This window comes from Colossoma macropomum, unplaced genomic scaffold (genome assembly GCF_904425465.1).
Source record: "Colossoma macropomum unplaced genomic scaffold, Colossoma_macropomum, whole genome shotgun sequence".
Taxonomy (NCBI): domain Eukaryota; kingdom Metazoa; phylum Chordata; class Actinopteri; order Characiformes; family Serrasalmidae; genus Colossoma; species Colossoma macropomum.
This window is the reverse complement of record NW_023495932.1, coordinates 460,083-478,317: the sequence shown is the minus strand read 5'-3', so window position 1 is coordinate 478,317 and position 18,235 is coordinate 460,083. Positions and strand designations below refer to the sequence as shown.

General features: G+C 38.8%; 1 protein-coding gene across 1 annotated transcript; it reads left to right on the top strand.

Moving 5' to 3' along the window:
* The first annotated feature begins 2,998 nt into the window (after window positions 1–2,998).
* On the top strand, window positions 2,999–18,235 carry lpcat4 (lysophosphatidylcholine acyltransferase 4). Its single transcript, XM_036564088.1, has 13 exons — window positions 2,999–3,685; window positions 5,822–6,185; window positions 7,886–7,998; window positions 8,290–8,350; window positions 10,395–10,453; window positions 10,942–10,976; window positions 11,095–11,149; window positions 11,283–11,365; window positions 12,223–12,348; window positions 13,247–13,400; window positions 13,949–14,041; window positions 16,181–16,316; window positions 17,545–18,235. Exons 1-13 carry the CDS (start codon window positions 3,590–3,592, stop codon window positions 17,730–17,732), a joined length of 1,563 nt encoding a protein of 520 aa, XP_036419981.1. The 5' UTR covers window positions 2,999–3,589; the 3' UTR covers window positions 17,733–18,235.

Genomic DNA, 18,235 nt, shown 5'->3' with positions numbered 1-18,235 from the left:
TGAGTCCTCTTCAAACTGTCCCATTCTATTGGTAATGCTTATCCATTTAGATTACACAAGCTGTTTGTGCACAATAGCATTCAGCAATGAGTAAAGCTTAAAGCAGCTGAATTCACTAATTAGAAGGGGCGTTGGAGTGGTGTGGTGTAGTTTGTTATTCAGACACACTTGCAGTCATATTTTCATGTCACTAATATAAATATACTAAATGTACAAAAGAATCCAGACACCTCTTCTGATTACTAAATTCAGCTACATTTAGGTGCACCTACTGCTGACACGGACTGCTGGAATAGGCTCCAGCTCCCCCTGCGACCCAGAAGGATAAGCAGCTTAGAAGATGTGTGTGTGTGTGTGTACTGCTGACACAGGCATTGAATTGTGTACACATAGCTTATGTAATCTCCAGAAAAAAGCATTGCCGATAGAATGGGGTGCCTGGAGAAGCTGCACATGAGCCTAAAGTCACCAAGCCCAATGCCAAGTGTCAGCTAGAGGGGTATAAAGCCCCCAGCATTGAGCTTTGGAGCAGTGGAACTAATGAGTTGGAGTGGCATTTGTGATTCAGAACTAATCATCCATCATCACGTGACTGAATGTACTCAAATCCTTACAGCAGTGTTCCAATATTTACTGTAAAGCCTTTTCTTAGAAAAGTAGAGGCTGTTACTGAGGCAAAGGGGGAAGAGACTGCCAAATCAAATCAAATCGAAATCACCTTTACTGTCACATTATATTAACACAGGTGCGAAGGTGAGTGAAAATCTTAAGTACGTAGCCCCCTTATAGTTCTATATATAAAAAATGTAATAAAAAGAATATACACATTAGACTCTAAATATACACATTTATAAACACCAGTATTGCACCATTTCCAGTGTACAGTTTTGTCACAGTAATACAGGTTACTAAAAGCTATGATATGTGCAACTGTACACTTTTACATATATGGAATTAGTGAGTCTCAGGTAGACAAGTGGCAAGCAGGGTATACATATATATATATATATCACTATTGTCGGAAGAAATTTTAATGTAAGTCTATAGAACCAGACATATTTCCAAGTAATTTTGGGTCATTTCTTTTGGTCCATTCATCATGAAATTCACACAATGTAAAGGGCAGCATGCATATATATATATATATATATATATATATATATATATATATATATATATATATATATATATATATATATTACAAGATGTGAATCTATGTGCAGATACTGATTTGCTAGGTGTGCTAGCTTATTAATATTAATACCCATGATTAACATTGGACAAGCAGGTGTCTACAAACTTTTGGACATATAGTGTGGCAGAAATCAAAGAGAATCATTTGGAAAGTGATATTTTTGACTGATATTTTTGACTGGGAAACATGAATGACACTGACTGGAGATATAATAGACTGTGAAGTGTTAATATCTGAGATAACTTCTTGAAAAAAGCCTAATACAAATCATAAACATCTTATGAATTGGTGAATTCGAGAGCGTATATGGAGTGTAGTTAAACGGCAACTTAGCCAAGAATGTCCTTTTGGCTGGGCAGTTGAGAGGTAGTAATGAACTTTCTGTACAGACGCCAGAAGGGAAGCACTCCGTTTACAGCTGTAAGGTTACGTAACGTTCTGAAGCTCTCAGTACAGAACGCACACACTTCATACTGACTCATATTGCAACTATGCCTGAAAATGGGTCCTATCCTGGGTCATTTCCTGCTATATGCTGCTACAAGTTTCTTTATTATTTGTTCAATCATGATACTGGCAGAAAAATGTGTTATTAATGCATATTACTACTTTATTTGTGCTTACTTAGATTTAAGCCAATTTAGTAGTCTCAGATATAAGCCAATTTAGTAGACTCAGTTTTCAGCTCCCTTGTATATAGATAATTATTGTTTTACTGAATTTACCCGATCATTTATTAAACTTTTTTCCTGATTAAAATGAATGAAGTATTGATTCTTTTCCATTTTAAACAAAAGAACATGATTAAGGGGGCTGCAATTTTAATCATATACTACATTATTCAATGTTGTCTTAACAATTAAAGGGCCCACATCACATAGTTTGACGTATTATGGAAGCAGAATTAAAGTTTCAGAACATACCATTCTCTCCCTCGTTCACACAGTCCGCATTTTGAAGTCACTGTTTTTGTGATGTCACAAAATCCAACATATTTACACACACCTATTCAGCCTACAGCAGTTTAGCTCCGTACCATTTATGTTTGTTAAGTTATAAAGAGTGTTTCACTCTGGACTGCTTTTCGAATGAGGCGCAACATAACGCAGCTAATAAGAACGGGGTCATTTACATATATCAATCTGAAAGGCACGGCAACAAAACACTCTGGGACAAAGAGTGATTGGAAAGAGGTCATGTACAAATGAATCATGACTATTTTTTACTACATAAACCAACATATGCTATTTTAATGAGGCGCAACATACGGCAGCCAATAAAAACAGAGGTCATTTACATATCTCAAGTCTTAAAAGCACAGTAACAAAAGATATAGGCCCTTTAGTTTGCAATCGCATTATTGGCCCCCCAGGCCCACCAGCTCTGGTGATGGGTGTGGCGGATTGGGGGTGGGGTGGTCTTACATTCTTAAAAAGATGGTTCTTCAAGGGTTCTTAAGTAGAGGGAATTAGTAAAGGGAACCATGAGTTCTATATAGAACAATTTCATGCTTAAATGGTTCTTTCTATGATGAAATGGTTCTTCAGATTGATGGAGAACATGTTTTGAAAACAAACACCAAAACGGTCATTACGAGCTATTAATAACAACAGAAGAACTCTTTTTGGTGCTAAACAGAACCATTTCCAAAACACAGTCTCCATGGACCACTTCTGGTTCTATACAGAGCAATTGCCTTAAAGAACCATCTTTTCAAGAGTGGGGGTGGGGGTGGGGGTGGCTGGTCGTATGATTCATTGTTGTGAAATAAGAACAACAATGTACAACAATACAAAACTGCTTTTTCATTCACGGAGGGCGTAACTGGTTTCAGTCATTTCGACAACCAGTTCGACTCGAATGGACACCACAGTCGATGAAGACCGTCTGTAGCTTCGAGGGGAAGGCTGAGAGTGTGTGTGTGTGTGTGTGTGTTAGCAGTGGGCGGGTCAGGTAGTCTGGGGTGTGTGTTTTAAAAAAGCTTGGCCCATTCCTCCTCTCAATCAACACTCATCCTTCACGCCATGTGGACGAGGAAGGCAGTTTTGTTAGCGTACTGAGCTCAAACCCTCCGACCTGTGTTTTGGAGCACGTTCTGCACCCTTTCTCACGCGGTTTCAGTGTTTTTTTTTATGTTTTGTGCTTCCTTTTACATTTACTCACGCAAAACTTTCACTCGGGACCACTTTTGGCTTTTCCTCAGCTAACAAAACTGAAGGCTAACGTGAAGTGAACTCGTCGAGCTACTCCTCCGAAGGTTTTAGAGGCTCTCGGTGGATTTCTGTGGACTCTGAATAACTTTTAACGGCATTAGGTGGCTTAGAATAGCCGTAAAAAGCTTTAAATAGCTTTCCACAGGGACGAGGGGAGTTTTTTTCTGCCGTTGGCGTCGCCATGGAGAGATTTCAGAGATGCCGAGGAGCCGCCACAACTACAACGGCGCACCCGTTCGTTCACGATGTGAAGCCAACAGGAGTGCAGAAAGTTCAGGTACGGCTCCTTTCTCTGTGTGTTTTACCACTTTGTGTCGTTTAAAGTGTTTAAACACCGTTTTCCTCTGAAATGACAGTGGCCTAGTCTCTCTGGATTGACTTACACGCCGTTTCTCCTTGAGTGCGCGCATGCGCAGTTTAAGAGTTCGCGGGGCTGCTCTCGGTTAACGCAGTGAGAGGGCGCTTCTGTGGTGTTAAAATCTTTACAATATCACAGCATGGAGGTATAAAGAGGTTGGAAAAATCGCCCAGTTTTTCCCCAGGATGCTTTTCATACGTTTGAGAAGCATATTACGTCCGTGTTGTCAGGGAATTTGGTTTGTGTACGTTACGTGAAGGGCATCTCCCAGGAACTGCGCAGACTCGGTGCTACTAAAAACAGTGTGAAGGGTTGGAGCCGCTATACTGATACATGTACAGTTGAGAAGCTGGCGACGGTTGCCCTGGCAACTACCCCTACGCTACGAAGTTGACGTTATAAGCTGCAGTCATGACAGCCTAATATGCAAATTTCTGCGATGCATGTAAATTAACTGGTTTTGTTTTCCTTAGCTGTCCAGTCTAAAAGCCATACAGATCTCTGTAGGCTTTGAGCAGTGTAATAAAAGGGGAATTCCACCAATTTTTCGAATTTCTGATCAAGTCACTCCTTGAGATGTAAACGAAGTCATTCAGAGTGTTTTGATGTTTTTACAGACTCAGATTTCTTTACAGCGATAGGAACCAGGTGTCACAATGTCTACAACACAAATATGGGCATCTTATTTACTATCCCAAACCACCAGTGAACCTAGACATGTCTTCTGAGTTTTATATGTCATGTTGATGATGGTAAAATAGATAAATCTGAAATACTGATTTTCTTTAGGGACTATTTTTTGCCTCGCATGTACTCCTCCACCATGAATGGATTAAAATACATGGAAGTAGGTGGTTTAAAATGCATTTTAAGCCAAAACCTTATCACAAAACTATCACAAACAATGTGTCATGCAATTATAACAATTACATGTAGTAACTTTTTGTGAGGGAGCTTTTAGAGGCACGACGGACACCACTGTGAACAATTCTGACTGCAAGTTTCTCTAAAATGGACCGTTTCGCATCAAAGCACTCTGATTCTCAACCATTTACATCTTAACTATTTAATTATGTAGAAGTTTTGAAAAATCGGTGGAGTTCCCCTTTAAGTTTGGCACTTCAAGTGGTGCTATTGTGATAGCTTCTGAGCCCTGTAGAGTTTTGATAATAGACGCTTGGGGGTTGTGGATACATTGTATGGATGTTCATGCGTTTGCTCCTGGCAGAAACCTGTAGCTCAGAGCAAAGTACTTAATACTTGGATGGGTTGCTGCTTTTACTAGTTAATGTAAATGAATTGTAATGTAGTGTAAGTTGTTCTAAACTCTTAGAGTTTACGAGCTCTGTCTAATATTTTGCAGGGCCAACTTTTGATCAAGAGTTTAAACTGTATTGTAGCCCAGTACACTAAAAAGGTGACAAACCAAATTGTTCCAGTTAAAAAGACCTAATTATGCTCTCTTTGTAATAAATCATGCAGTTTGTCAGTGTCATTTAAGCACTGGCAATATCCAGAATATGCTCAGAAAAGCATATTTTGACACATTATGATGTAATTTATCACAGTGACGATAAATATTGTCATACTGCCCACCCTGCTTTGTAGCTTTATTGAAAAATGGCACTTCTTTAGAAGGTAAAGCTTGGCGTATTTTATTAAATGTGTTCTACTATTGGGTAAATAGTTTCTGTAGTTAGGGCTGGGCGATGCTGTTGTTTACTTTCTTAACACTGTGAAATTCCATCTGGTGTACTTTTAAGAGGAGAAAATGGTCTAATCAAAACAAGTCATGCCAGACATTCTTGTAGCATACAGTGTTAATGAAGCATGGGTTTGCTTAACTTCATTAATGCAAACTAAAATATCATCTGTTACCTTGCTAATGTAATATGCGAGGAAAATAAATAAAGAATTTAGAACCATCCCAAAATGATCAAATCTTGAAATTTGAGGTTTTCTGCAGTAAATTTACTATAATTAAATAATTTTGACATCAGAGATGAACTTTTTTTGTTGAATGTCTGTGTAACTTGTTCCTCCTCCTGTTTGCAGACAATCTTACTGGGCTGCATTTTCTTCCCCATTCGCATCGCTCTCGCCGTCCTGTTCTTCCTCCTCATGTGGCCCATAGCTCGGCTGCGATTGGCCGGGCTGTCGGAGGTGGACCGGGCGCGGCCGGTGGAGGGCTGGCGACAGTGGCTGTTTCATCCCATCATCCTCTTCCTGAGTCGAGGGGTGTTCTTCTTCACCGGCTTTCTGTGGATAAAGGTTAAGGGTCGTCAGGCGACGCAGCAGGAGGCGCCGGTGCTGGCTGTAGCGCCCCACAGTGGGTTCTTGGACATGCTGGTGCTGTGCATGTCAGGGCTGCCTACAGTGGTGTCACGCTCAGAAAACGCTAAGCTGCCGGTTATAGGAGGTGAGCGAGACACTGAGGATGAGGAGAAAGGAGATGATGTTTTAGAGAAGGACACACACAAGTTATGATGTAGTATAATATGATACTGTTGTGTTATAATTTTGCTCATGATAATAAAGGCCTAGCTATACAGGCGATTCTGCAGTAAGTTGCTATAATGAGATAAACAACACTGAGCAGGTTTCAGGCACCTAAATACGTTGTTTACACTCTTTATCTGCATAGTAAGTGTGTTTTTGCTAGTAAAAACATTGTTAGCATGGACGCAAATAAACAAAAAAATAGAGAAAAGGTAACAAGAATTTCTTATTTTGGAAAAAAGTACTTCTTGAGTTTTTTTTTTATTTTATTTTTTGGTTCTCTTTGACCAAATTGTATGGATTTTTTTAAAATTCCATCACCAGCACACATGAATTAAGATAATGAAGTATTGATTAGTCACTCCAGGTGTTGGATGATAACTACAAATAATACTTGGCTGCCAAGAAAAAAAGATTTGAAACTGGTTAAACACAAGAACGTTAGCAAGATCTCCACGTATTGTATTAACATTATTTGTACTGATTCTAATTTTAGCGTTTTTTCTAGTATTTTTCAAATTGTGTTTTGCATAAATTCAGTTTTCACAGATGCCTAAAACTTTTGCATACATTTTACATAACTTATAATTAGAGCTGTCAAACACTTCTAATAATCATTAACTACACAAACTGACATGGTTAGTAATCAAAATGAGCTGTATTTTTCATATGTCCTCTAATCTGATCATAAAGAAAGATTAGTTTTCCACTTAAAATGCAGTGCAATTTGTTAGTTATATGAGAGGACAAAAGTGTATTTCTTACTTACCTTTTAATTCAACATGATCCTGAACATAAAATCACCTCAGTGCAGAGCATGAAAATAGGGTGAACGTCGTTTCCACTTTTCTATACAGATGTCCAGTGAGAGCAACAGTGGCTGCACGTTCCACCTCATCTGTGATTGTAGGCCTCTGGCTTGCATAGCTCTGTTACGTCTTGTTTTAAGGGAAACTGCAGCTCTCCACTCTTCTGTTAGCACTTTTCAGTGCTAATCTTACTGATATTACTAATATTGCCAGCATCAGCGATGTGGTTTGCTTATAAATGATATTTATTCACAGCATGGCAGGATCAGGAAACAACCGTGAATAATCATGTATAAGCAAAACACATTTCATGTAACTTATCAAGAGAGCCATCAGTGGACCTTCATATTTAAGAGACTGCAGTTGCAGAGCCGTAGCAACACAGCGAAGAACTATGAATAGTTTGAAGTGGTTAAATTGGTGCAGATGTTCACGATTTTTAAACACCTGATCCAGGTACTGAAGGCCTTCAGGAGCGTCTCAATACTAGAATCAGATGTTTTGGATATGAACTCAGTAGGTTGGTAGATCTCCAGGACCACGACTGGGTGCTTCTGATGCTTCTTTAACTAGCTAACTTTTATTCCTTACCACAAAGTGATTAGCGCCCCCTTAAGGAGTTATGAAGTAGTGGTAGTCAGGTAAATCAAAGCGGCATCAGACTTAATGCGGATAAATGTGTTTTGAGTGCTTGGTGGATCAGTAACTTCTCACATGAGGGCATTACATTATACACATAATAAATTCAAAATATTGAGAGATATATATACTATAACTAAGTACTCTTTTCTCTTTTCTTTCTCTCTCTCAGCACTGTTGGAGTTTAATCAGTCGGTGTTGGTGAGCAGGAAGGATCCTGAGTCCAGGAGAAAATGTGTGACTCAGATCAAAGAGAGACTCACCTCCAACGGCTACTGGCCTCAGGTATGGTGTGATGCAAGGTCAAAGGTTGTCTGAAGAAACTTGTTTGACACAGCACCCTGCAGTCACCTGCTGAACATGACCAACCAGCTTTAACATCAACTGCACGTACTGATTTAAAGGAATGTGACCGCCTGTTTCTCTCTCTCTCTCTCTCTCTCTCTCTCTCTGTCTCTCTCTCTCTCTCTGTCTGTCTTTCTGCCTCCACCCTTGCACTCTTTGTCTCTTTCTCTCTTTCATATTCTCTCTCTCTCTCTCTCTCTCTCTCTCTCTCTCTCTCTCTCTCTCTCTCAGATGCTCATGTTCCCTGAGGGAACCACCACTAACGGCCGAGCCCTCATTAAGTTCAAGCCTGGTAAGTGATGGTGATCAGACCAATAAAAAAGAAACGGCTGGCTGTAATCAAGGCCCAGAGGGGCAGATCCTATATAAGCAGAACAGACAAGTGGACAGGGCTGCACCGATTAGTCTGCAGCATCGGTTATAACTTGGTACAGACTTGGGCTTTTTATTTTACACATCATTCTATAATTAAGCCACAGAGCAAAAGAGGGAGTATAGTTAACACAAATAACATCTCAGCTGGAATTTGGTTGCAGGCACAAATGCCAAAGGCGACATCATCTCGGATCATCAGAGCCGTAATGTTGTTCACAATAACACATGACCTGTTACTGTTACACAACAGTTCTGCTAAACAAATAGAGAAGTGAAGAAAGAAAGCCCTCATCATCATATCAAGTGTGCTTTATTAATGACAGTTATGAAACTGACGCTATATAATGTTCGTTTTTGTCCATTTTTTTGTTATAAACGTTTTTGTCAATTTTTCATATATAAATAATAGTTTCTGCCTGTTTCAAGTTTGTTTTAGCAGCTCAGCTGCTGACCAAAAAGCTTTCTTAGGGGCTACGACAGGTTTGGACTTTGACTTGGATCTGCTCACCTCTTCAGAATCTGACTAAATGGGCTGAAGGTCAAATATTATCTGACATAAGTCATTTGATATAGCGTTTTCTGTTTGTGTACATGCATGTGCAATGGTTTGGGCACCCCTGGTCAAATTACATGTTTTGTTAATTTTCTCAGTGAACACATTCTCTACAGAGAACACACTTCTGCACATTTGAACACGCAATTACTGTTTATTTGCTGAATTCAACATATTGGAAAATAAAAAGGCATAAAATGTGGCCTGTGCAAAAGCTATAGCACATTTGTTTCCAATAAATACTCAAATAAATAGAAACAGTGCTACATTTGCAGAAAAAAAAAGTCTGTTTTCAGTGGAGGATGTGTCAAGTTACTTGGCAACCAGTGCTCAGCAGAATGATGGCTATTGTAAAAATCTATCATAAATATAAAAAATATCACTAATAACACGGGTTGAATGCTTCTCAACCAGTGTTGCCAGAACTACTGGTCATATCTGGTCATATCTAACCTTTGCAACAGAATAGCTCCAGTTGTTTTGTTGTACTAAAAAAGAATATATTGCTTATCATACAGATATCAGAATATTAAATGATGGGGACAGCAATCATTTTTGCCTCTCATTTAATTTTACTGGTGCTCACCTGATAGTTTCTGGTGCTCAGCTCATAGTATCTGAACTGTTCTGCATACATAAATGATAAAACCATAACATTTTTCCCCACAGATAAAAGAGAAAAAAATATCACATACACCGCATGGTGTCTGGTGCTCGCCGCAGAGTGTCTGGTGCTCACTGGATAGTATCTGGTTCTCACCACATAGTGTCTGGTACTGACCGCATAGTATCTGGTTCTCAAAGCATAGTATCTGGTACTTACGGCATAGTGCCTGGTGCTCGCCGCATAGCGTCTGGTTCTCAATGCATACTGCCTCGTGCTTGCCGCGTAGTGTCTGGTGCTTACCGGATAGTGTCTGGTGCTCACCACATAGTGTCTGGTGCTCACCGCATAGTGTCTGGCGCTTACCGCATAGTGTCTGGTGCTTACTGCATAGTATCTGGTTCTCACCACATAGTGTCTGGTACTTACTGCATAGTGTCTGGTACTTATGGCATAGTGCCTGGTGCTCGCCGCATAGTCTCTGGTATTTATGGCATAGTGCCTGGTGCTCGCTGCATAGTGTCTGGTGCTCACAAGATTTTGCCTAAATAAACAGTACACCACGTCATTTCAGAGGCTCTGTCATTTTTATCTTTGGAGCTCAAACTAGCTACATTGCTACACTGCCAGAAAAGAGTAGCTTAGATTATTTAGATTTATGACTTAATTGAGAAAACTGAAAAGTTGGTGGGTTAAACTAGGTTGGGTTAGACTGAATAAATAAATTAAAACATTATGTGAAATGTCAGTTGATCAGTGATTCTTATTTGATTCTCTCTCTCTCTCTCTCGTTCTGTTTCATAGGTGCTTTCTTGGCAGGTGTTCCAGTGCAGCCAGTGTTGCTCCACTATCCTAATAAACTGGTGAGTGAGGGAAATCTAACTTTCTGTGAGGGAGCTTTTAGAGGTGGACATCTGGTTCCTATCACCACCACTGTGACCAATTCAAACTCAGCATTTCACACCAAAGCACTCTGAATGACTTTGTTTCCTTCTGAACAATTTTTTTGTGTAGAAGATTTGACAAATTGGTGGAGTTCTGCTTTAATTTGTATTGAGCTTCAAGTTTTTATTGAAGACAAATTACTCTGATTTTTCAAAGTCTGCATGATGCAGTTGTTGATAATAGCTTGAGAATAATATATAATAATAATAATAGCTCTAAATCTAATATATATAATAGTAATAGAATAGTAAGCAGTATCTTATGTTGATATGTAAACAAGAGTGGTTTGATGATAGCTTGCGAATAATCTGCCTTTATTTGACATTCATTCATTCATCCAAGTCATTTGTTGAGTGCTGTCAAATTATTTGAACTGCTTTAAAATCCTGAGACATTTCTTTTGCAGGACACTGTCCGCTGGACTTGGAAAGGAATATCCTGGTAGGAATGTTTATATGTGTATATATATAATGATATTGTTTGTGTACATTACCTTGATATTTGAGCAATAATTAAAGCAGAAGTAAATGTGTAAAAATATTGGTTCTTTTGCTTCTAGGCTCGAATGTCTCTGGTACACCACTTCTCAATTCTACACCAATGTTACTGTGGAGGTATGGGGTCTTTGTCATCTCTTTGAGCCAGTCATATGTGATTTTATTTATTTATTCATTCATGTATATGTATATTTTTGAGCTGTGACTGCTGAGACAAGTGTTAACAGATTGTCTGCCTGTTTGGCTGCAGTTCCTGCCGGTCTACACGCCTTCCCAGCAAGAAAAGGAGAATCCAGAGCTGTATGCAGATAATGTGCAGAAACTCATGGCCAAGTGAGTCAGCAGTTTGCTTTGTGTGTGCCATGTTTTCAGTGCTGTACTATACTGTACTTATAGTCCATATCTGTAGTTTTAACTTCCTTTTGCTGTTTGTTCTCTGAGCTTGCATGAGCTGAAAGCTAAAGAAAGTTTTCAGATCAGTCAAATAATCTGGCTAAGAAGTCTGTAGCACCTGGTATTGAATCTAGTCATTTGGTCACATGAGACTAGTGATTTTTAACAAAACAGACCAATCAAATTTGAGTGTGAGTAAAATTAAAAGTTATAAGGAAAAACTGGTGCTGTTAGATGTTCATCCAGTATATAACTATCCAAAATGTGGTCACTTCACACCAACCAGAACAAATTCTATAGCCTTTTTTATATCATACCTAGTACACATGGATACTCTGTAGCCTCACCGCAGCCCTTCCATGATTTTCGGATGCCCCACTCATTGTTTAGTTCTGGTGCCGGTATCTGCAGATAATGCTGGATAGGATCTCTGAAGGGAAGAAGGAATGATTCCAATCCAATCTGTAACAAATCTACCCTGAAATTGTACTTGTGTGTTGTGATGTATGTGTCTTTCTGTGGGGTAAGAGAGAGTTTCAGTAGTTTCAGCATAGCAGCCTATTTTTAGATGTGCATCTTAATAAAGTGGCTCAATTAAAAACAAGCAGTTCTAAAAGAAGAAATATTAAGGTTTTAATATTTGTATCGTGTCATCTGTAGTTACTAGTTACAAAACACCTTTCAACCAGTCAGATTGTGTAGTGATGCCTAACTTGTATTTGATTTTATGTAGCGTGTCACAGGATTTATATGATTGAAATGGCCTTTTCTGTATCATATGTGTGTGTTTATTTCAGAGCCTTAGGAGTTCCTGCTACAGACTATGTAATGGAGGGTCTTTTTCCTGCCACAAAGTTAGGTGGTCTGTCTCTTCCTTTAGAGTCTCCAGCAGGGGAAACCCTTAAACTGCTCAAACGTCACAGGTAAGGGTGTGTGTGTGTGTGTGTGTGTGTGTGTGTGTGTGTGTGGGTTGTATGTATGAAAGACAGACCATGCATGACAGCCTTTTTCTCATGTCTTTGTTTTGTAATTAGTACTGGCATTTGTGGTCAGTAGCGATGAGTAGTATATATGCCTATATAGATTTATTCAATTACAGGATTGTTTGATTGCAAAAGTATTTCAGCCTGGATTGCTGGTTTGTTTAGCCCCATGACAGAAACAAACAAATGAGCAGCTTGTCTTCAGGTGCAAAAAGACAGGTACAGGGAAACGGCAACATTGGGTGGGCTACTTTCCATTTAGAAAAAGCCAAAGGAATGCAGACAGTTTCACCACCTCTTTCAGGAGCTGAAACTTTGAGAGCTTTCATGTACAGCTCACACGTCTGTAACCCAGTTTGAGACGCATTTAAGCTGGTTTTTCATGACCAAGCATAGCAAACTAACCCTTCTGATGTTTGTGAGAAAGTTGTAGTTGCTGGGACACAACTGGCTGTTGCCATTCCAATGCCAGAGACATGTGAATGGTCAAGAAATTTGTGTCACTTGCAAAAATTAGCAAAATCTACAGGCGAATAAAATAATGTTACTTTTTCGCTGTCTGAAAAATCAGGTTTAGCATACACGTTGTCCTCTGTTATGCATGTATTTTGAATACAATTTTTGATGTCTGAATGAATTGTACAAATAAATCCCACTTCGTCTGTAAAGGCCTTTAAAGAGAGGATGATGGAAAATGGTCATGTAAAATGAACTAAGTTTGTTTTTTGTATTTAAATCCACACAGACATCATAAATGGACAAGAAACATGTATGCTATAGTTTTGTTCACTGTATTTTCTCTCTCTCTCTCTCTCTCTTTCTCTCTCTCTCTGCCCAGTTTTAGCATCGCTCAAGTGGAGACAGTGATGAACACTATGATTGACTACTGTCATTCAAAGCAGGACACCCTGGTAACTGTTGAACAACTGACCTCCTTGCTGGGACTGACTGACAAGAAGACCGCTGCAAAAATCTGTTCACTCTATTCAAAGGTAGCGTGAGCGCAGAGGTTGACAGAATAGCTACAGTCGTATGCAGATGTTTTGGCACCCCTGGTCAAATTCCATGTTCTGTGAATTTTTGTGAGTGAAAATTAGTGAACACTTTACTGTACAGAGGACACAATTCTGCATGTTAATGCACAATTATTGTTTAATTTACTTAAAAGAAAACGTACTAAATGTGTAGAAGTTATGGCACCTTTTTGTTTTTCCCATCATGCTAAACTCAGCACTCAGCAACTTAACCCCTGGTCAAATTACATGTTTTTCAGCCTTTTGTATACAGCTGCATGTTTTGTTGGCATAAAGTGAATGGATTCTATGTATACTCTGTCTGCACTGTATAGAGAATAGTGTGAGCATCACAAGGTGATGTGTTGGGAGTATGTGGTAATGTAATGATCAATAGAAGTCCCTGAAACTTGTTTGTGAGAGCCTTTATCAGCTTGTATTAAAGGGCTGTGCATGTGCGTTTGTTTGAACAGTGTATTCACACGTTCGCACTAAGACAAAGGTGTGTGTGTGTGTGTGTGTTTTAGAATGACACATTGGATCTGAGGCAGCTTTGTTTGAGTGTGTGCACTGCTGCGGGACTCAGGAGTCCAGAAGCTCTCCTTCATACCGCGTTCACGGTGAGTTTGTGTGTATATATGTGGTGTTTTTTTTTGTTGTTGTTGTTGTTTTTTGTTTTTTTTTGTATTTATTTGTTTATTTTTTTATTTCCCCACTTCCCTAATCAGCATGCCAGATATGTGCCTACCCTGTAATGAACCCTTCTCTCTCAATAAACAAAGCACCTGCAGCTATGTAGCCTGGCATCAGTCTTTCAATAGTGACACATTCAGATACCAGTACAAAGCTACATCATTATGTCAGGCACAAACAAAGCAAACAGAGGAGGAGAGGTCAAAGTACACACCTCTCACAACTCGCCACAGCCTATTGGTAAAGGACCATCGAATGATTTTTACAGTTGGTGTTTACAACTTCAGCAGCTGTTTGCATGTCACAATGAAATGTCAGTGCGAGAACGTTACTCTGTTGCCAGCTAGCGTAGTGAGGCATCTGTTTGCTCGAAAGAAACCTGGGAGGATGTTTCACAAAGCAGGATTTTTCAATAAGCTATGTTAAGGCCCAAAGTGAGGAACGCCCATTACCTCTTCTCATATCGGACAGGCTGGATTTAAAGAATAATTCTTCAGAGTTTCACCATAATTCTGTCAAACATTCAGAGTGGTTTGACATGAAATGGTTCACTATACACTCTTAAAAAAATATGGTGCTTTAAGGGTTCTTTAGTAAAAACAATCATTCTATAAAGAACGATAAACACTCAAAGAACCCTTTGCTTGATGCTTTTTGAAAAGGGTTCTATATAGCACCCAAAAGGGTTCTTTTATTGTTACGATGTCAAGCTTGTAACAATAGAAGAACCTTTTTGGGTGCTATATAGAACGCTTTTCAAAAAGGTTCTATACAGAACTATCTATAGCAGAGGTTCTCAACCTTTTCCACCTGAAGGCCCACCTGTTTGTCAAACTCAATATTTTTATGTAATGTCATTTTTGGGAAATATTCAACAGAGTGATGTGTGGGGGCCTACCTTGCCAATATGTAAGGTGTATCTAAAATATCAGCAGAATATTGGTTTGAGTGGACAAGGTCAGGTGTTTCTAGATGCAACTATGCTCTATTATTGCAGGCTTGTATTAATGCTGTTAACTGTCTGAAAACATGTTATTTCTTTTTTATTGTTAAGTTAATTATTTCTTCACTGATTTTAATGACTAAATTCGCTTCACGGCCCACTTGTAGTCCTTGGCTCAGTGGTTGAGGAACCCTGGTCTATAGCACATTCACACACATTTTCTATCAGTCCGAAGAACCCTTTCATGATGCAAAGAACCTTTTAAGAACATTTCAAGAACCATTTCTTTACTGAAGAACGCTTGAAGCACCATCTTTATTAAGAGTGTAGAGGAACATACTGGCTCAGATTTCTTTACAGTGGTGGTGATAAAAACCAAGGGTTGCAATGTTTGCAACATAAATGTAGCGCTTTTATTTGTTATCCAAAATGACTAGTGAGTCTACATGTGTATTCTGAGTTTTTATGTAACATTGATGATGGTAAAATAGTGTTAAATCTGAAAAAATAAAATTTTCTTTGGGGATTTAGGCATTACTTTGCTTTAGAACACACTGCACGTATATTTCTGCCATGAATGGATTTTTAAAAGAAGTTTTAGCCCCAAACCTTTTTAAAACTATTGTAAAAACAATAGGCCTCATTCACCAAATTTCTTCTTAAACCCTCTTACACAGTTTTCACACAGATTCTGACATTCAACAATGTTTTCATATTTGGGATTTGTTCTTAGGTAAGAACAGAACCTACACAAACTCAAGAGCAAGTTTAAGAAAAAACTTAGGAATATATTGGTGAATGAGGCCCAATGTTCTCAGGCATCAGACAGCATATTAGTTCACTTTTTACATAATTGCCTTCTGTAGCTTTTAGAGGCATTAACCCCCATTTAGACATCCAGTTTCTTTGAACAGCTCTGACAGCAAGTTTCTCTAGAATAAAGCATTTCACACCAAACCACTCTGAAAGACTTTGTTTAAATCTTAACAATTTTGAAACTTCTCTTTTTAAGTTTTCTGTTTAACTGATATCTTGTGAAAACCCTCCCCCTGTCATTCATTGTCTAGAGGATGAGAGTAAAAAGAAAGCAGAATGTGAAACTCTGTGTCTGTATGTCTTCCAGATGTATGATAGTGATGGTGATGGTTTGCTAAGTGCAGAGGACCTCTCTGGCCTGATGGCAGCACTGGTAGGAGTGCCTCAGTACAACATTGCAGAGATGTACACAGCGCTGACCTCTAGGGGGCAGCCCACAGAAGGTCAGTAGGAGTGCACTCATTTTAATCAGTTTTGGCCAAGGTTCAAAAGGCACCATTTATCTGTGTTCTGTCTTCATTTACACAAAAACAAATCTATTATTTTGAGGAAGGAACATTAGGTCGCTTTTGGTGTTCACATTTTTTTGGGCTTAAAGAAACCATTAAAGCTTGAAGATGCTTATAATGGCCAGACTGTTCTTGGCATTCATTCGTTATCAAATGCAAATGGATGAGCATTGAACAGTATTACTGAGCATGTTTACCTGCACTTAATAATCCGATAACTGCAGAAAATTAGATTTCGTCAGTAATCCAGTCAACACATTTACATGCACTTGAGTAATCAGATAATGCGAAACTCCCAGTCTACATGAGTCAGTAATCAGATTTCTGCCCTGCAACCAGATACTAAACTCGCAGAAGACGACGTGACGTAAATGCAATGTAAAACTAAAACTTCATACTGCGTTTTTTTTTAAACATTGTGCCACTTTACCTGAAAATATGAACATGCATCATCTAGAAGATGAATATTTAAATTCCTTCATTTTGTCAAGTATGTAGTTTGTTTCAGCATTGCTCCAAAAGTGTTTTGCTGAGTCTCGCGGCGACGCTGCTTATTTATTTCCAGTACCGCGGTCTGTTTTTGCACATGCACAGACTGAGAAATCTGAAAGAAATCAGAGTAAGAGTTTACATGCACTGAGAAATCTGATTACGGAGCTAAAATCCAGCTCTGTTTATTGGATTACTTATTCAGATTTCTAGACCTTACTTTGATCTAAGAAATTGGAGTGCGCTGTTTACATGACCATTTGAATAATTAGGTAACAGCAGAAATCTTATTATGGTCAATGTGAGTGAGTGAGATCAGTTATTGATGTAACATGTAAACGCACTCACTGTTGGGGTCCGAAAAACCATGTCTGTGAAAGTACTACAGCACAGCCCATCGTTGTGATTGGAACAAAAACTTGTATCTCCAAAATGGTAACCATTCTTAATTTATAATGGAAGTTAATGTAACAAGACTTTTCTTTACCATTTCTATTGGTCCATTCATTATAATATTTTAACATGATGAGAAAGTTAACAGGAAAATTTTTTAAATTATGACACTAGTACGGTGTTCATGAGATACTTTTGGGAAATATTTATTGAAAGATCAGTGACTCAAACTGTCCGCTGAAAAATATGGTCTAATTATTGTTTCAAATTTCTCCACTAGCTGCATTATATGACTTGCTGACAACTCACCCAACCTATCAGAAGTTCCTCAACGAATGCTTCCAGTCTGAAGGAGGGGGGCTGGTCATGGGTGATGGAAATCACAACGGCGTTCCAAACGGAAAGGCCAGTAGCAACAACAATGGCATTCATAACGGAAATGGAGTAACCAATAAGAAGTTTCACTGAGGACTATGACATCAGACTTCTTGGAAGAATATATTAGTGGATGGCTGTGTTGCAATAAGATGATGGACAAGTGGCTGCAGAACAGACAAAAGTATATATGATCTGTACAGAGAATCCATGCAGCCACATATTTTATCAGACTATTTTTGAGTGTGTGTGGGTTATGTGAGTGAGCCAAAGTGTGAGTGTGTGTTTTAGTGTGCATTTAATGTACACTGCATCAAGGGTAAAGTTTACTGGTCTGTGTGATTGACTCTTGCTTGCTTTCGCTTGTCTTCTACGTTATGAATCAAAGCCATCCGTACACTGTGAAAGTCCGTCATTCTGTCAGACGGACGTTAGTGCCTTGATATTTGTACTGTATTTTAAATGTCAACCGAAGGACTGTTTTTGTATGTCTGTTTTTTAAAATATCTACACGCGAACCAAAGGATTTCATACCAAAGAATGCTGTCAACGTGTCATTTTACATTTTAATATATGAACTTTGTAAATAAAATAAT